Source organism: Euleptes europaea, chromosome 4 (assembly GCF_029931775.1).
Source record: "Euleptes europaea isolate rEulEur1 chromosome 4, rEulEur1.hap1, whole genome shotgun sequence".
Taxonomy (NCBI): Eukaryota; Metazoa; Chordata; class Lepidosauria; order Squamata; family Sphaerodactylidae; genus Euleptes; species Euleptes europaea.
In genome coordinates this window covers 57,455,321-57,475,865 of record NC_079315.1, presented here as the reverse complement: position 1 = coordinate 57,475,865, position 20,545 = coordinate 57,455,321, and the positions used below count along the sequence as shown (strand labels likewise).

The following is a 20,545-nucleotide window of genomic DNA, read 5'->3' as shown; positions in this document are numbered from 1 at the left end:
TAGGAATTTCCCCCCAATAATAATTAACTGTAAGTGTGCACCAGAAAAAATCTCATATCATAAATTGGCACAAGAATATTCAAATGTAATGCCACATATCTACAGCAAGCAAAAACTGGATTTGGCTAAATTGTATTTTCCAGTAACAGATTCTTACTTGAGATGGTCGAGACAAAAACTTTTAACTGGCTTCAGTGGCTTCCAGTTCATGTCATGACACAGTGAGTATGTAAACCTCAATACAGATTGAATTAGAAAGAAGAGTTCTAACAATCTGCCAGGATGTGCCTCAGACAAAACAGCTTTCAAAAGAAACACATAGGGCACCTTCTGGTCTAGAAATTTGTGATAATATTAGGTGGGTAGCCATGTTAGTTGGTAGTAGTAGAACAAAATTCAAGTCTAGTATCACTTTAAGGACCAACAAAATTTCCTCGGGTATAAGCTTTTATGAGTCAAAGCCCACTTTGTCAGATATAAATGGGAATGAAAATTTATCAGCCCTTATATCCAGGACAGAAAGTGGGAGGGGTATTACAAAGAAGGGCCAGTTGTGATCAGCAAGTGTAGGTACAAAGCAAAGAGGTGGGAAATGCAGAAAATTAGCATTTGTAATGATAAGAATCCGATGTCCCTATTCAGCTCCGGGGGGTGGGGTGTCATAAGAGCAGCCCTTCTGTAGCAGACCAATGGTCCATCTAGTCCAGCATCCTGTCTCACACTGTGGCCAACCAGTTAATCTGGAGGGCCAACAAAGGGGCAAGGCCTTCCTCTGATGTTTCCTCCTGGCACTGGGATTCACAAGTTTACTGCCTCTAAATGTGGAGGTTCCTTTTAGTCATCATGGCTAGTAGTCACCAATGAATCTGTCCAATCCACTTTTAAAACTGTCTATGCCTGTGGCCATCACTGCATCCTCTGGCAGTGAATTCCACGTCTGAATAATCAGTCAATTTCCTTTTGTCTGCCTTGATTCTACTGCCCATCATCTTCATTGGATGCCCTCAAGTTCTAGCATTTGGGAGAGGGAGAAAAAGTTCTCTGTCCGCTCTTTCTACCCCGTCCATAATTAGAAAAACCTCTATCATACCCCCTTAGTTGTCATTTTTCTAAACTGAGTCCCAGACTCTTCAGCTTTTCCTCATAGAAAAGGTGTTCCAACCCCTCGATCACATAGAATCATAGAGTTGGAAGGGACCACCAGAGCCATCAAGTCCAACCCCCTGCACAATGCAGGAAATTCATAACTACCTCCCCGCTCCACACCTCTAGTGACCAGAAGATGGCCAAGATGCCCTCCCTCTCATCATCTGCCTAAGGTCACAGAATCAGCATTGCTGACAGAAGCCATCTAACCTCTTCTTAAAAACCTCCAGGGAAGGAGAGCTTACCACCTTCTGAGGAAGCCTGTTCCACTGAGGAACCGCTCTAACTGTTAGAAAATTCTTCCTAATGTCTAGACGGAAACTCTTTTGATTTAATTTCAACCCGTTGGTTCTGGTCCGACCTTCCTGAGCAACAGAAAACAACTCGGCACCCTCCTCTATATGACAGCCTTTCAAGTACTTGAACATGGTTATCATATCCCCTCTCAGTCTTCTCCTCTTCAGGCTTAACATACCCAGCTCCTCCAACCTTTCCTCATAGGACTTGGTCTCCAGACCCCTCACCATCTTTGTTGCCCTTCTCTGGACACGTTCCAGCTTGTCTACATCTTTCTAAAATTGTGGTGCCCAGAACTGAACACAGTACTCTAGTTGAGGTCTAACCAGAGCAAAGCGATACCATCACTTCGCGTGATCGGGACACTATACTTCTGTTGATGCAGCCCAAGACTGCATTTGCCTTTTTATTTACAACATCACAGTGTTTGGTCTATTAAGACCCCAAGATCCTTTTCACACACACTACTGCTCAAAAAAGTCTCCCCCATCCTATAATTATGCATTTGATTTTTCCTACCTAAATGCAAAACTTTACATTTGTCTTTGTTGAAGTGCGTTTTATTAGTTCTAGCCCATTTCTCCAGCCTGTCAAGATCATCCTGCATCTTTTTATTTCAATTTCTTCCGATTAACATACCAGATAGAATAATAGAAAACTGGCAAAAACAAATTAATCGGTTTGTATGGGCTGCGAAAAAGCCGAGAATCAGATTTAAAGTTTTACAAGACGAAAAAAAAAGAGGAGGCTTGGCTTTACCCAATCTTAAATTATATTATCATGCAGCCTGCTTAACCTGGATAGCAGAATGGATAAAACATCCAAAAAATAGACATGTCATTTTAGAACGAGCAGATCTTGGACAAGGATTTCATAAAACTCTGTGGGACTCTACAGCAACAACCCAAAAGGATAAAGCACCAGAAGATTGCGATATTAAGATGGCGATATTAAAAGTATGGAAAAAGTACAAAAAAAGAATAAGTCCAACTCCACCATCCATAATGTCCCCGACGGAAGCATATCATGACAACGTTAAATTGAAACCAGCTGTTCATTTTACCTATAACGATATGATAGAGCCAACAGGTGAAATTAAAAGTTTAACTGAACTCCAAAATAAATTTCAAAAATTAAACTGGCTAACTTATCTTCAATTGAGATCTAATTTACAGAAAGACTGTTCATATCCCCGGCAATTTCGAGAACTGACAGAGTTTGAATCGATAATATCTAAGAATGATTCCCATCTATTAGGAAAAATCTACAAACTTCTCCTGAAATATGACACAGAAGAATAACAGGTGAAAACGAATATGATTAAATGGATGCAAAACTTTGGCGAAATGATCAATATGGAATCTTGGGAAAAACTTTGTACCTCTGAATTAAAGTATACTGTGTGCCAAGAAGTCAAAGAAAACTGGTACAAAACATTTTATAGATGGTATTTGACTCCAAATATGCTTTCTCATATGACATCTCCGGGAAAAAAAGTCATATGTTGGAAATGTCAAGATACAGACGGTTCTTACTTCCATGTTTGGTGGACATGTCCCAAATTACAATTGTTCTGGAAACAGATTCACCGAGAACTTCAGATGATATTAAAAACGAAGATAACACGAGATCCCAAATATTACTTACTTAGTATGGTGCCACCAAACTTGCCTTTGAAATTTCATGATGTTTTTAAGTATGCCACAACAGCAGCCAGAACGGTTCTGGCAAGAACTTGGAAACAAACACACATTCCCGAAATTGAAGAATGGAAAGAAAAACTTTTTAGAGTACGCCAGTATGGCTAAAATGACTTTTGCTTTAAATCCAAAGCTTAATGAATCTATAGAACAATTTGACGAAAAGTGGGAGTCATTTTATACTTATATGATTTCTAGTTAAGTGAATGGATGAAGTACTGACTAGTCTAAAATATAGAACAGGCAATACTATTCTTAAAAGGATAATAGTTAGACAAATGAATGATATTTTTACTTTCATAATTATTTTCTATTTAGATAAACAGTATGGTACTTGACTGATATTTTGGTTGTATACGACTGAGCTTATTTTCTAATGGAAATTGTAATGTTGTTTTTATATATTGAATGATTTACCTTTTCCCTTTTTTCCTTTTTGTACCCCTCAAAATATTAATAATAATAAAAAAAAGATCATCCTGCATTTGGCTCTGTCTTCTACCGTATTTGCTACCCCTCCCAATTTAGTATCATCTGCAAATTTAATAAGCATCCCCTCTATTCCTTCATCCAAATCATTTATAAAGATGTTGAACAACACAGGGCCCAGCACAGATCCCCGAGGAACTCCACTAGTCACTTCTCTCCAAGTGGACGAGGAACCATTAACCAGCACTCTTTGGGTACGATCTGTCAATCAGTTGCAGATCCATCTAACAATAATAGGACCTAAACCACATTTTCCCAATTTGTCAACTAGAACACTATGTGGAACCTTATCAAAAGCCTTACTGAAATCTAGATAAACTAGATTTATCTACAGAATTCCCCTGATCCAGCAAGATCTCAAAAAAGGAGATAAGATTAGTCTGACATGACTTATTCTTGAGAAATCCGTGCTGGCTCTTAGTGATCAGTTCCATCCTTTCTAAATGCTCAAGGACGGACTGTTTGATGATTTGTTTTCCTGGTATAGACGTCAAGCTGATGGGTCGGTAGTTACCCGGATCCTCCTTTTTCCCCTTCTTGAAGATGGGGACAACATTTGCCCGCCTCCAATCTTCTGGTACCTCACCTGTTTGCCAAGACTTTTCAAAAATAATGGACAGAGGTTCAGAAATTACATCTGCAAGTTCTTTGAGTACCCTTGGGTGCAATTCATCTGGCCCAGAGGATTTTGTTTCATTTAAAGAAACCAGGTGTTTGTGCACTACCCCAATGCCAATTCTAGGCTGCAAATCCCTTTCCTCATCACGTTCTGTTTATGCCATGTTGAGCACCCCTTCCCTCACAAGGAAAAACTGAGGAAAAGTAGGATTTGAGGAGTTCTGCCCTCACTTCATCTCCTGTTACAATTTCACTTTCCGGTCCACGCAATGGGCTTCTCTTGTCCTCGATCTTACTCTGTACATAGGAAAAGAACCCTTTTTTGTTGCGTTTAGCATCTCTCGCTAGCCTAAGTTCATACTGAGCTTTAGCTTTCCTAACACTCTCCCTACAAGCACTAGTTATTTGCTTATATTCCTCTTTGGTTATAAGGCCCTCCTTCCACTTCCTAAATGAGTCTTTTTTATTTCTCAACTCTTTAAAAAGCTGTTTATGGAGCCACCCTGGCCTCTTTAGGCTCCTCCCATTTTTCCTTCTCATAGGAATGGTTTGGGATTGCGCCTTCAGTATTTCATTTTTAAGAAACCCCCACCCTTCTTGAACTCCCTTCTCCTTAAGTATTTCTGACCATGGGATTCTACCTAGCATAAGTTTGTTAAAATTTGCCCTTTTGAAGTCCAACCTACATGTCTGACTACGTACAGGTTTTCCTCTCCCCAAGATTGTAAATTCCAAGAGTACGTGGTCACTACTACCCAGGGTGCCTACTACTTTAAACTCATCGACCAGTTCTTCCCTGTTGGTGAGAATCAAGTCTAAGATAGAAGACCCCCTTGTTTCCCTGTCCACCTTCTGGAATCACCTTGGTTGCCCTCTTCTGTACTTGTTCCAGCTCTGCATTGTCCTTTTTGAGACACAGTGACCAGAACTGCACACACTATACCATTGTCCTGAACTTCTTGATGAATTCAGGTTCAACCCTATCATTTCAGATTCCTTCACTAGCTCATCTTCCAATCTTGTATACACCATATCAAGTTTCAACAATGCCCTTCCCCCTCTACATTGGATAAACAGGCAAAAGAATAAATGAACATACATCTGACATTAAAAACCACAATACTCAGAAACATTTTAATCTTCTAGAACATTCAATTGCTGACTTCCTACAGAAAAGATTCAAAGGGAAATTACAATGCAAGATTGCTGAAAAATGAAGTCATCAACAAGTTTAGGAAAATGGACCCCCCCACACACCCAGGTATGAACAGGGCATAAGGTTCTTATCTTATTACAGATGCTCCTTTTCTGCATTTTCCCACTCTGTGCGTATCTCCCAGTTCTGATTCCATTTTGCACTGTACCTATACGTGCTGACCCCAACTGGCTCTTCTTTGTAATACCCCTTCCACCTTCTAACCTAGATATAAGGGCTGATGGATCTTCATATCTGATGAAGTGAGCTTTGACTCACGAAACTCTGGAAAATTTTGTTGGTCTTTAAGGTGCTTCTGGACATGAATTTTGTTCTGGTGGTAATGTTGTTAATGAGCCTGACAAAGTGGAGGAGTAGTGGTTGTTTTTTAATTCAACTTCCATTACGGTCAATGTAGGGTTTTTTTCTTAATTTATGTGTACAGATGAAAAATAGATTTTTAAAATCAAACCTTACTGGATAAAATAGGTCAAAGATGTAGAACATATTATTACTTCTTCCCAGCCCCTTTTCTTGGAGTCTGTTTTCCCAGACTTCTCTCTCTTTTTATTTGCTTTTGTCTCTTTATGACCCTGACAGTTTTCTCCTTCCTAGACCCCCCGTGCTTTCCCTCCTGTCTGTGATTCCATTTTTAACCATGACAGAATCTCCTCATACCTTGTTAGCCTGTATTCCCTTGAGTTCCAATCTTATCTTGCTGCAGCAACCTAAACCACATCCCAGTAACACTTAAAGAAAGCTGGCTCTCTGTCCAAAGGACACAATACTTGCATGCTTACATAATTAACATTGCTGATGCCCTACTACCGTATATACTCGCGTATAAGCCGAGTTTTTCAGCCCAAAAAAAGGGCTGAAAAAGCCGGCCTCGGCTTATACGCGGGTCAATACGGTAGGGTAGGGGAGGGGGGGAGGAGGGAGGGGAGAGGGGGAGGGGGAGGGGGCAACTTACCTCCGCCGCCATCGCAGCCGCCACCGCTGCCAGGCCCATGCGGCTTCCCCTGGCCAGGAGCGCCCTGTGAGGGCCTCCTGCGGCCACTGGAAGGCCGCGCGGCCGCCGGGCGCACCCGGCTCCCCCCGACCTGGAAGGGCCGGGGGAAGCCTGTTGCGGCCCCAGGAAGGCTGTGCGGCCGCCGCCGCCAGGCATGCCCGGCTCCTCCCGCCCTGGAGGGAAGCCTGTTGTGGCCGCTGCAAGGCCGCGCGGCCGCCACCGCCACTGGGCGCGCCCGGCTCCCCCCGCCCTGGAAGGGCAGGGGAAGCCTCCTGCGGGGGGGCCGCCGCAACCACCACAGCCTTTGCCAGGCCTCAAGGTAAGCCTGCGGGGGGGGAGGGGTTATAAGCCGACCCTCGGCTTATACGCGGGTGCCTAATTTTTCCCCATTTTTGGGGAGAAATTAGGCACCTCGGCTTATACGCGGGTCGGCTTATACATGGGTATATACGGTATTCCAGAACACCAACAGCTGAAACTTAAAAATGCAACCCACTGCAAAACAACTGGATGGGGAGGCATAACCACAAAAGAGTATCCATCTTCCTCATGTTCCCTTTATCGTATTCTGATACACATCATGACAATGGTAAGGACCCGGGTCTGCAGGATCAGATTCAGTTACAATTTCCATTAAAGAGAAATGTTGAATAGAAGTAGCTTTTCTTCCCCTATATTGATTTTTTTTTTAAAAGTAGATCAGTTTTTAAATCTTGATATGTAAACATTTGCCTCTGGGATAGGGACAAGAATGAAATGTTTCATCTGGTCAGAGAACAGCTGGATAGTTTATAAACCCACATTTCACAGCAGGCACAAGGGAGAATGACTGGTAGATTAACAACTCCATTGTAATATGATCTTACTATGGTGACTAATGGCATTATGAGCACAAATCTTCCAACATTTTGCAATATTTATGCAATTTGCAAACAAACTGATTTTATGTCAGGCTAACAGATCTAACTGAAACAAACTGAACTCTTCTACCCTGTCCAGAATTTTCATGTAACTGAAACATTGCATTTTTGCAGGCTTGCTTTTGAACCATTTACAACTTGCTATGGTTTTCTAACAATCCAATCCAAACCATGCTTAATAAGAAGTAAACCCCACTGAACTCAGTGAAACTTACAGATAAGTATATATGCAAGAAAGTTTAAATATTGCTACCACTACAAACTTTGTTACTTGCAATCCTTTCATAACCAGATATTTATGTCAGTATGAGGGAAAATGTCATTGAGCCACAATAGGCTGGGGGCACGGGGGAGACCTGTGTATCACCAGGCCCTCATCCACTTTGCTCTCATCCCCCCCTTCATTCAGTAGCACTGCATGAGTACTCATTACAAATTTAGTGCCAGTTTAGCAGTGCCTGCTGTTCAGGAATCTGGGGGTTGAGTGGGGAAGTAATGCGGTTCTACACATCCTACATATTATCTCACCTACTAAAGATGCCTGACAAGCTTTGTATGAAGAAAAATGGAGACAGGGAGATGGAGGATCAATTTCACCCCCCACCCATTTCCCATCCATCTATATATCTAATAGCCAACTCTGCCCTGATATGAGGATACTTAAATCCACAGGTTGGAGCCAGGTGAAGAATACGGAGGTTTTTCTACAAACTCAGGGGACCCCCCAGATTTGCAGAAAAAGCTAAGAACTTACCAAAACTTACAAAAAAAACAGCAGCTCTGCACAAACACTATTGCCTCTCCTCAGCAGACTCAGGTTTTCAGTTGGGCCTTTACAGCAGGTGGCTGGCAGAGCCAACACCACTGTTGCTATGGGGGTGGGCAGGCCAGGAGAGCCATTGCCACCACTGCTATGTGGCGGAAGAAGGCAGGTGGCTGGGAGAGCTGCCGCTACTGTTGCTATGGGGGGGAAGCGTGCGAGTAGCAGGGAGAGCCACTGTTGGTGTGGGGGAGTGGGCAAATGATCAGGAGAGCTATCACCGCTGCTGTGAAGGGGAACTGGGAGGGTGGCTGGGAGAGCTGCTGCCATTGCTGGGGTGGGGAGAGAACAGGCAGGTTACCGACAGAGCCACCTCCATTGCCAGGTGAGTCCTCAGGAGAACTGCTGCTGCTGCCATTGCCATGAGGAAAAGAAGCTGCCAGCAAGCAGGCAGCAGGGAGAGTCACTGCTGCTGCCTTGGGTGGTGGGAAAGTAATGTGAGTGCAGAAAGAGACAGTGATGGGGTGGGGGCAAAAACAGAGAGAAAGTGATGGGATGGGGCGGAAAGAAAATGATGGGGTGGGGGCAGAAAAAGAAAGTGATAGGCATAGAGGAGAGTGTAAGAAAAGGGGCGGCAGAAGGGAGAAAGAGTGAGAGACTGAGAGAAATAGGGGGAGAGGGGAGGAAGCAAAGGTGGGGGTAATGAGATAACCGCTCCTGTGATTTTCTTGCAGGTCTTCACTTGTACTACTCTATCCTTGAAGTTTCAAATAATATTCCTAACCACCAAGCTGTGGAATTTATGTGTGCACACATAAGGCCTCTTGTTTATTATATTCCTTCCTTTTCTTCCCACTTTATTGTGCTGTAAAATTGTGTTTCTAAAGATTTCTATTGCACTTCTACAGGTCTAGCACAGAATAGAACTGTCAAAGGCTATTCACCAGAAGAGCTTAATGGAACCTCCTTGTTCATAAGCAGTATATCTGTGGAACCAGATTTTTTCACATCCTTCTTGTAAACTCCAAGGCTGACCAACAATGCTGGATCAGACTAACCTTGGTCTGATCCAACAAGGCAACTTGTTCCCAACTTCTCTCAACCCATCTCTGCTGAATCTATCTTAATTCTATCACCAGGATCATTATCAAATAGTTCAAAAATCCAAATCCAACTCACAGAAGGAAATAGCAGCAGCAAAGCAGCTGTTTCTTTTTGCCTGCCTGTTCTTTTTCCAAAAAAAGATCTAAATGTCTGGGTCTTTCTTAAATTATTTGTGAAATTCTTAAGAGAAAGTTTTCAGTCCAGCGTTGTTTTCTGAGTGGAAAGGAGTAACTTCTGGAAAAGTTAAAGGAGTCAAAGATAGGCATGTGAAAAGCTTCTCTCTTCACAAGATAGCAATGAAAGATAAAAGATAAAATCTTGATATAGCACATTACATTTTGCAAACAACTGTGCTCTGTTATAAGACTACTTCGTTTGTCACGAGACACAGACCATCAGTAGTGCATATTTTTATTTAGACCAAAGAATGGAGATTTTTTGTATGTGGGTATATATTTCTAAACAGAATTATTTTAGTTCTCCTCCTGGTACTGGAGTTAAACTTCAGAAATAAAAGTGTCAATATGCACACTAATATTGTCGAAGGCTTTCACGGTCAGAGTTCATTGGTTCTTGTAGGTTATCCGGGCTGTGTAACCGTGGTCTTGGAATTTTCTTTCCTGACGTTTAAACAGTGTTTAAACCCACCAAGAAAATACAACAAATGCTACGATCAGCAAAAGACAAAAGAGACCCCCTCACCTCTGCAGGAGTATATCGTATACCTTGCAGCTGTGGAGAAGTTTACATCAGGACCACAAAACGCAGCATACAAACAAGGATAAAAGAACATGAAAGATACTGCAGACTTGGCCAACCTGAGAAATCAGCAGTGGCTGAACATGGACTGACACAAACAAGACACAGGGTCTTATTCCAAGACACTGAAAGACTGGACAATTCTACCAACTATTTTGTCAGATTGCACAGAGAAGCCATTGAAATTCATAAACATCAGCACAACTTTAACAGAAAAGAGGAGAGTTTAAGAATGAATAAGGCTTGGCTTCCTGCCCTGAAAAACCTCCAGACAAAGACAACATTCAACAATAGCCATACAGATTAGTTTTGGATTACACACATTAACAGATCACTTCAGGATACAATGGTTCCATATTAACATACCATACCCTCATTAGCACATTATCTTGATACTTACAGGACAATACTTTTGCAGGACAATACTCAGCTCAAACCCAACCCCTTTCTGACTATATATTACTCTTCCTACACCCTTGACACTGAGAGACACTGTCCTTCAGTGTTACTACTCTGAAGATGCCTGCCACAGTTGCTGGCGAAACGTCAGGAAAGAAAATTCCAAGACCACGGTTACACAGCCCGGATAACCTACAAGAACCAATGCACACTAATCTTTGTGCAAAGATGGCAATAAAAAACACAGTCAAGTTTGCAAATTGAGACATTCAAGATGCTTTCTGGATGTAAGAAAGTCATTCAGAGAAAGACAGCATGCGTTCTGTGCCCTCTTGTAGATTTGAAGGATTTATAGTCAGGAAGCAATTCTAGTGAATATATGTGATCTTATGAGTATATTTTTATGCATGCAGTATCCTTAAAATTCTTATGAAGTTAAAGCAACAACAAAATTTGCAGCATACTTTTTCCAACAATGACAAAACTGTCTGGGAAGTCCACACGCAGTGCATAAAAGCAGCAGTCCTTCCCCCCACTGGTACATGAGGGCTTCATTTAGGTTGCACAGTTTAGAGCTGTTGATAAATGTATCATACATGAATTAGTCTAATTCTCTTTTTAAACAAATGGCTATCAGGACATCTTGCAGCAACAGATTCCATAACTTAACTAGGTATTCTGTGAAAACCTACATCCTTTTGTTTGTCCTGAATCTACTACTCTTCAATTTGTGTGACAATGAGTTCTAGTGTTACAAGAGATAAAGAAAAAAAATCTTCTATTCACTTTCTCCTCTCTTTTTTTGCTCCTAAACTGTATAGCCCTGAATACTTTACCCTGCCTTCTTAGGGAAGGCACTTCATCCCCTTGATAATGACATTCTACAAGCAGATTTACAAGTATTTGAAAGTTTCTGATTTAACTTGTCATAAAGGGAAATGGGTCACGATGGATAGCTGTATTAGACTGTCTGTAGCAGTAGAAAAGAGCAAGAGTCCAGTAACATCTTAAAGACTAACAAAATTTCTGGCAGGGTATGAGCTTTCATGAGCCACAGCTCGCTTCTTCAGATAAAGGGAAATGGTTATTATGCAACAAAATGGGAGACAAACTCAAGTACCTGTGAGAGTATCAGTTGTCCATGAAAGTCCTGCACAAATTTTCTTAAAAAGGCAAAATATGCAGCTTCTCCAGCTTTTCTCACAAAAGACTGCAGAAGGAAATAACCCTGGAAGAAGCCAACAAGGCGTTAGTTATATTGTTTACTTATTTACAGTACTGAGAACATCAGCTTTAGCATTCATTTCTCACCTTCAAGTAGTGAACCTGCAGGAATGTCTTTCCAGCATTAAGGCCATGTTTGATTACAGATGCTCCAGACTCACTAACTTTGCCAGTGTTCTCTTTGTTGGGCCTATAAGGGTATATTCAGGAACTGGGTTAACAAATACACTGATACTTTACCAAATCTCATTATCAAAATACCTGATTACTTTTGGGGTTTGTTAGATATTTTTTAATTCAGACACTGCGTAACAGTATCCTATAATACTATGTTTCATATAAGTCAGAAGCAGCATGACAGCACTTAACACACACATACACACACACTTGATTCAGGTAATTCAGTCCATAAGAAGAGAACAGAAATGCATTTTCTCTAATGTAACTGCATGTATTATTGCACAGCAGTTGAAGTTAAGCTAGAAGCCAAGTCTAAGCTGGTGTGAAGCTACTTAACTCTTCTCCCAGACATGACATCATATTACATGGCATTCTGCTAAGACATGCTACATAGGCAGGAGAGTCATATCAGGCACAAAGGGAAATGAGATGAGACTGAGTCACTCTAGGTTGAGGGAAATGGGAAGGAAGGATATTGAATTCATCACATCCAGCTACATATTTGGGCTGCTTTTACCTGAGTGTGGGCTTAGCAGCTCACAAGACTACACCTGCAAGGATGAAAAGGCTCTTTCATCTATGCATCCAAATGCTGAAAACAGATTTCAGCTTTTCTTCTTTTCCTTTTGTCTGCAATTTCCATGCATATTAGAGGCGAAAAAAGCCAGAATTTTGGAAATCAAAGCCTGATATACTCCGCCTTCAGGATTCTCACCCAAGCAATATCCACAACAAATCCAAACTATGTGAATTCTTCATCAACAGGTCCAGTTACCAAATCCCTGCCAGAAGTCAGGAGCTTTTGGTTTAAACCTCAGATGGAAAAAATGAGTATAGATTTTGCAACCTTATTCTTTTTTTACCCAAGAGGAACTTTTCCACAGAGAAGACAGTTAAAGGAGGGTTCACAATAGTTCTTTTTCTTAGCATACATGGAGGCTGTATAAAGTAACATTTGATCCTAGATAGTTGTGTAAAAATTGTCCATTTTGCTATGTGAACGTGGAATTTGCACTCTGTGATTGCTCAGAAGCTAAACTCAAACTGTCTGGCCTAATCAAAAGGTAAAAGTAGCATTTTCCTAGTGGTAAGGCTGCCTTTTCTGTCTGTACCTATTGTTATGCTACACACTGGCAAATTTGTAACTTGTATGACCTTGTCTATACAATAATATGAATAAACCTTAATTGAAAGAAGCTTAAAAGAAGACTATAGCTATGTGTAGGCTTGATGTAGACAGTCATCGTCCATCCTTGATGTAGGATGGACAATGGCTGGGCCACAATGGATGGCTCAAAGCAGGAGCTTCCATAGGTGACCATTTTGCCCAGTGTGTTAGTCCAAAACTGGAAAACGTCCATCCATATTAGAAACATATACCAAAACTTCAAAGGAGGGTGAGTAGAAATCGAGCTTTTGATTAGGATCAACTTTAAAGAAAAAGTCTCTTGAAATGAGAACATGAGTTAAAATGGTTATGAATTCAAGGAAGTTTATGCCAGAGACCTATTTGAGAAAGGGCAGTAGGGACTCCCCCTCTCAGAGAAAAGGGAAGAAATCAAAGGGTGAGCGCTCATAGAGTCATGACTTGTAGTCATCTAGTTTCCAGAGCACCTTTGCACACTAGTTAGAAAATGTGCTGGTTGGTTGCTTGGAACCAACAGATCAGCAACACTAATTGGCTGAGTGTCACAAAGAAGCTACAGCCCTAATGCAGTAATCACAGCTGCATATGGTATAAAATTGAACTGGTTTTCACTCTACTTTCCTGTGCAGCTTACAAAGTAAAAACAATATGTTATAACAACATAAGAATTCTCCATAGTTAAATAAGTTCCGCCCACAAGTCATTATTTAAGCTGCAGGTTTCTTTGTATGGTTAGGCAAGCATCAGCTTTTACACTGCCTTCCAAGTAGAGGGTTGGTACTAGGGTTGCTAGGTCCCTCTTTGCCACCGGCGGGAGATTTTTGGGGAGGAGCCTGAGGAGAATGGGCTTTGGGGAGGGGAGGAACTTCAATGCCATAGAGTCCAATTGCCAAAGCAGCCATTTTCCAAAGGTGAACTGATCTCTATCGGCTGGAGATCAGTTGTAATAGCAGGAGATCTCCAGCTAGTACCTGGAGGTTGGCAACCCTAGTTGGTACCCCTGGAAAAAGGTTTGCAGAGTTCACACAACACATGGCCAGGAGACAGAGGGAAAGTTCTGTATGCAAGTACAGTCTACCCAACAATCAGGGAAATATTCTATGAGAGGCTAGACCAGGAGGTCCCCAACATGCTGCTCATAGGCACCATGGTGCCCACCAAAAACTTTCCTGGCACCTGTCAAGGGTTTTTAGAAAGTGGGTGGGGTGAGGTGGGGCTTTTGCCCCGAAAAGCTTCTGATTGGCTAAGCATATTTTTTAAAAAAATCTTTTGCAGCAGCTGCCACAACTACACAAGGACCTTCACCTTCATTTCCTTCATTTGACTGGAGATAAGCTGTGTGTAAGTAAGAAACCACTTTTAAATAGTATTCTTCTACCTGAAATGCTGAAGAGTTACTATTATGAGTTATGCATAACCTCACTCCTTGATATTTTGAGGTTGGCTCCACCTCCTGGGGCAGCCATTTGGTGGTTGCACCCAGCACCTTGTGTAAGAATTCCAAAGGTACCTGCAGGCTCAAAAAGGTTGGGGACCCTTGGGCTGGGCACTGAAGTAAGACCTGGAAACAGGCGCAGACAAAAGGTTATTTTAGGACCCAGAAACCACTGACAACTCCCAGATAGCAGACAACATGCTGTAGTCAGTTTCACAACCTGAATCTTTCCATCTGGCCCTATTGGCTGTTGCAGGCTCTGCCTGTTTTCTCAGGAATACGAATCCTTGCATGTGGTCTGGCACAATGTCTTTAGTAATTTCTTAATGGGTCTAACAGATACTTAGATGAGGTATGACAAGGGATTATGAAGTTTTGGCTATTAAGCGTGACTGTTTCATGAGTGTTTCCAGCTCAGGGCATGCAGGCAGTCAAGACTTAGGGGCAACTTAGTCTTGGCTTGGCCAAAGGGATCTCTTTAGGATCAGTACCTAACCCCTCTATGGATGGAACTGCTTGAGCTTTGTGGGAAAAGTGATGAGACCCAGCATAGTGTAGGGGTTAGAGTGTTGTATTACGATTGAGGAGACCCAGGTTCAAATCCCTGCTCTGCCATGGAAGCCTGCTGGGTGACCTAGGACCAGTGATATACCCTCAGCCTAACCTACCTCACAGGGTTTCTGTGAGGATAAAATGGAAGAAAGGACAACAATGTAAGCTGCTTTGGGGAGAAAGGTAGAGTATAAATGAAATAAAAATAAAGATAAAATTAATCCATCTACATGGTATCCACACAGTTTCCACAAGTTTTCTCCTCCTCCTCCTCCTCAAAGCTGGTATCTAGGTTACTGCTTGAGGTTAGATGTTGTGATAAACAGCAGTTTCCCTGCTGCTATTGCAAGCTGATATTTTCAAAGTAGGATATTTTTAAAAGCACTATGCAATTCAGTGTTAGGGGTATACTGTTCAGAATTAAACAAAAAGCTCTGCTCCCCAGATAGTTTATTCCATACAATTCCTTGGATTACAGACTGAGGCTGCAATCCTATACACAAGCTTGCACATAAATTCATGGACAGGATTATATGGAAGTTTTATTGAATTCAATATGTAACTATGTACCAGATTGGAGTGCTGGATTCATTTCATGGGAAAATAAAAAACAAGAAAAGTTAACAATGAACATTCTGCTACATAACTTCATACACTGGCAATTATACTTAATCCTTTGTCTGTTAACAAGGATAGATTACACAGTATCAAATCTATTTTAAAGGCTCTATTTAGCTGTTAATTAATGAAATAGACACATGATAGAACCAACCAATTAATGAAACTCGTATTTAAAGAAGAAATTCAAAGAAATAAAACCAACAAGGGAATTTCCTTGCGAACATGTGCCTTAAATCAATCTCCCATGCTTTACAGTGCAATCCTCAAACATGTTAGAAAGGAAGTTCCCTTGTTGGTTTTATTTCTTTGAGTTTAGGGCTGCACGCTAAGTGTTCTCCAATATTTGCTCTAAATGTACAAAATAAACGTGATGTGGCAAATTTACTAAGCAGTAAATAGAGAATTCTATAGTCAAGCACAGTTTAGAGATGCAATAGATAGGGTAAGATTAATTGAATCAAAACAGCTTGTAAGAATGAACATTTAAAAGGAAAGGAACATCCTGTCTTTATTGAGATCAAGATTTAAGAGAATGCCTTTGTGCCTTTTAAAGATGCAAATTGCCTCTTGTAGTTAATTTCCCACAATATTCTGCTCCTAATTTGAGATCAGGCTGATTCTTGTCAGCCTCTGGCATACCTTAACACTTGCAGATCTTCTTCAGAGTTCTGTACTTCATCCCTAAGCCGCTGCCAACGGAGCAAAGCTTTCAGGTGCTGTTGCTCTTTTGCTTCACCAACCGGCAGCTTCATACAAAAACATGCAGTTCATTGTTAGTTGTTGATTCCAATTTCTCAATACCTTTTTAATGAAAATAAAACACTGTTTGTGGCTCCTTTTAAGAAAAACAAGAGCAGTGAGGATGGCACTTTCTTCCACTCAGTCATTCTGCATATGTGCAACTACTACCACTACTACTAATTACATAACAAATATTTCATACAGATTGGTGCTATGCTGACAGCCCCTTTTTGAGCATTCTTAGAGGAAGGGCAGAATCCAAAAGTAATAAGTAAATGAATAAAGCCCTTAAAACCATTCAAACACGTCAATGATCTTGTCAGGTTCATTCTAGGCACAGATTACAAAATTGTTTTCCTAGCTTGTATACAGTATCACAAAACTGTAGCTTGCATTAACAATAAATAAGTTAAAACTATTGTTTTTATTTATTTATTTTTTAAAAATAAAACATCTTTGGAACTACCACATTGTTTTTGTGCACCCTGTTTTATTTCAAGTTAATTCGATGGCAGATGTCCCATTTAAAGTTCTCCTCAGTTCATCTGATTTAGATAAAAGTCAAACATTCCTAAATAGTTCACAGAATCCCAGGAAAACATGCATTAAAGGGGAAGTGCAGATGGTTTTGTGAAGTACAGTTTCTACAGAAATACACAGAAAGAGTGTCCTTTTCAGACACAGCATCCTACAGTAGTCTTATTCTCTGTAGATTAGCAACATTCTTCTCAGTAAGAGAAGAAGGCTTGAAGTTTGTTTGAGAGATAAACACTGACACTTCTAACATGACACAATGGACTGAGTTGCCATCTCGCTGGTAAAAACAAAGTAAAAAAATAGGCAGAGCAGTAGTCAAGTGGGCAGGAGGAGCTCTGAATGGATGGGGCTGCAAGGGAATTATGTTGAGAACGTCCTAGAAGGCTGGTTGGACATCACTTGTACAAATTTTTAGAGGAAGCATCCACCACAAGTGGAGGCAAATCAAAGCACAAGGGTGCTGTTTAATCACAAAGCATGCAGATAATGCAGAAGTTAATTAGGAGGGAAAATATGTAAAGACAGGAAAATATTTCACCAGTGTTCTAGATTAACATTTCTTAAACTGCAGTCAGGGACCCAGTCTAAGTAAGGAGAGAAGGCAAGCCCTTCTAGTCCCATCCAGCTAATATAAAAATTGAGATGTCTAGGATGGAAATGAGGTAGGGACACTCCATCTCAAGGAAAAGGGAAAGAATCACCTTATACATCTTCCAAAAGATGAGAGCTCATAGAGCTGCCACCACCACTTGCATTCATCTAGCTTCCAGATCACATTAGATCACTAGCCAGACAAACATGCCGACTGGCTGCTGGGAACCAATAGCTTGGCAACACTGACCAGTAGAATGGCACAAAGCAACTACAGTCCTAGTGCAGTCATCACAGTTGCATGTGGTATTTAAGTTGCACTGGTTTTCATGCTACTTCCCCGTCATGAAAGAGTGATGTCACTTTTGAGTCCAAATTCATAATAACCAACAATAATGTTCAACTGAATACCAGAGTTCAGGTTTTGTATCAAACTGATCTATTTCTTTTCTTTTTTTAATTTTCCAAAGTTTTATTATGGATATAGGGTACAGGAAAGGAAACAGGGAGGGAAACAATCCGTCTGCAATAAATGAGCGTCTTCTTTGGTCATTAATGTACATTTCAAAAGCATTTTACAGTTTCATATAGGTAATTATGTAATCTAATTTCTTATATTAAACTTACTAGGAAATTATTACTGGGAGGGAAAAAGACTTGATCTATAGTTTGATTAATATGTAATTATAAGATGGCTGCCATTACTCATATAGTTATTTGTACAATCTAGTTTCTTGTACTGAACTTATTAAAAAGCTATTACTAAATAGAGAAAAAAAGGGAAAAAAAGAAGGCTTCGTCTATATATTGGTTGATATATAAGTATAGAATGGTTGCCATTGCTCGTGGAGCAATTCCACAGACTCGTTGTCTGCTAGATTCATCATAGAAGTCAATTTAGCCATATTTGCATATTCTAACATCTTGTCTTTCCATTCAACTACATCTGGTATCGTTGTTTGTTTCCATCTTTTTGCCAGAACCACTCTTGCTGCCGTTGTGGCATATTTGAACAGATCTTTAGATCTTGCCGATAGATCAAACTGGTCTATTTCTATGAACCCTCTGATAGTTTTTCCAGGACTCTTCTCACTTCTGGTCAATAAGCCTCTGTCCAGAAGATATCAATAAGAAAATTTCCTGCTCTCCACAGTGCAAAGTACAGTGCAAAGTCTAATGAGATTCAAATGTAGGTTATGGTCCTATAGAATCAGACCCTGTGAAATGTGGCTCCATAGGCCATGTATAGACAATAAAATATTTTCTTCAGTGTTATGTTCAAACCATAAATAAAAGTTAATTCCTGATTTGTTTAACTCTGTAGGCTGGCTGTCTCAGGGAAAGAAGCATACACACACACAAGTGAAGATTTCAGCCTATATATATTTCAGGATATAAATAAATAGTGGCAGTGTGTGAATGAAGCAACGTTTGAGTCCCCCAGAGTAGCAGCAATACAAAAGGAGGCACATACTTCCTCTTGTGTTGCTGCCACTGGACATTCATCAAAGGAGGGGGTTCTGCTGGGGGGTTGCATTGGAGATCAGTGCTTGAGGTGGCCCTGTTCTAGTTTGAATTGGCCATATTCTGAAGTGAGAAACAGATGGCTACCTACAAATGAGATTCCAGGGCATCTGGCCAGTCATTGCCAGAGACAACAGTGCTGGACTAGATAAATCCTTGTTCCAACACAGTATGACAATTATTATGTGTTAGATTCTAGAGATCTACTTCACTAACACTGTCACTTTCCCTCAGTGCAAGGAGCATTCCACTGATGTGTTGGCAGAAGGCACTTTGTACTAGAAAAAGGCATCACCATTAGAGAAACAGTACTACAGGATACATCCTATGATCCTAATTAAGGGTTTATAGTTTATTTGGTCTTATTTCATATATGATGCATACACTGAAGGTTATCCTTATATCTCCATCAGTAAAAAAGAGAATTCTAACCATACCTGCTGGGCTACTGACCAAAAGGCATCTTCTAAGTGAGTGGCAAATCCTTCACTTAGCCATTCTTCAGTCCAGTCACGTGCTCCAATGGCCAAGCCAAACCAGGCATGAGCAATTTCATGGCACAGGCGTGTTCCACAGAGATGGTTCCCTCCAGGTAATGTACTCTGTGACAGGAAGATGATGTGTGGGCTGCACAATATGAATGAAGGACAAAATACATTATAGACCTTGTTCCAGCATGTACTGCCTGGCTGTAGTAATACGTAGAGTTTATTAGCCTTGTCAGCCTGTTATTACTGTATGCATGCTATGTCATGACAGTTAGTTTATAGCTCAGACATTTTTAGGAATTAGGTTGCACTTTATTGTTTTCTGGCAGAGATTCAAGCTAAATATTCTGCCAAGCATTTGTTTCACATCAGCCATCAAACAGATATTACCTGTAATAAGTAACTTAAACTAAAGTTTTATATTTTTCAAATTACAAGGCTGATTTATTTCAGTTGAAGCATTTGTGCTTAAGCCAAGATAATAAAAGAAGGGCAGGTGTGAATATAAGACTGTAGATATTTTCAACTAAATGATCAAAGCAACCAAGGAAAACAAAATGATTTTTTTTTTAAAAAGTTTTAAATGACTATTCAAAAAAGAACATTATAAAAGTTAGAAACTGAAAACTATCAGTACAGAAAGATAGGAAAACGAAACTCATGATGAATTTTTTAAAAGGCTGTGATGTTAAAGCCATGCATGTAGTTTAAAAAACACATTTGTGTCGTTAAATTAATGTAACATTACATTGCAAGGAGCTCTCTTGCAGGCCTCTATGTATATGCATATAGATGTTTTGCTCAACTTATGTAGAAGCCATGCTAAGAGGAGAGGGGGCAGATGCAAGTACAACACTACAAAAAAAGATTATACAACTGTAGATGGAACTACTACATGTTCATTGTCAAGAGAGATTGACACCTCTGTATGAATCAACCTGACAGTTTAAACATCAGTGTTTGGCCATGTCATAAATTTAAAGCAATAAATAACACCAGGAAAGTTCCATATCAACCACTACAAACTCTTCCTTCCGCTGTTCCCAGGATGAAGACAAAAAGTTTGAGATCTACAGTGAGCGAAAAAAGTATTTGATCCCCTGCTG

General features: G+C 40.6%; 1 protein-coding gene across 2 annotated transcripts in view; it reads right to left on the bottom strand.

Annotated features, from left to right (window-relative positions):
* Positions 1-20,545, bottom strand: part of AOPEP (aminopeptidase O (putative)) — a 237,014-nt gene that overhangs the window by 139,554 nt on the left and 76,915 nt on the right. For both annotated transcript variants that reach the window (XM_056848223.1, XM_056848222.1), the window contains exons 5-8: positions 19,389-19,578; positions 16,198-16,304; positions 11,711-11,813; positions 11,520-11,627 (exon numbers count right to left, since the gene is read on the bottom strand). In XM_056848223.1, coding sequence (XP_056704201.1) covers positions 11,520-11,627; positions 11,711-11,813; positions 16,198-16,304; positions 19,389-19,578 — 508 coding nt within the window. The remainder of the gene's footprint in view (positions 1-11,519; positions 11,628-11,710; positions 11,814-16,197; positions 16,305-19,388; positions 19,579-20,545) is intronic.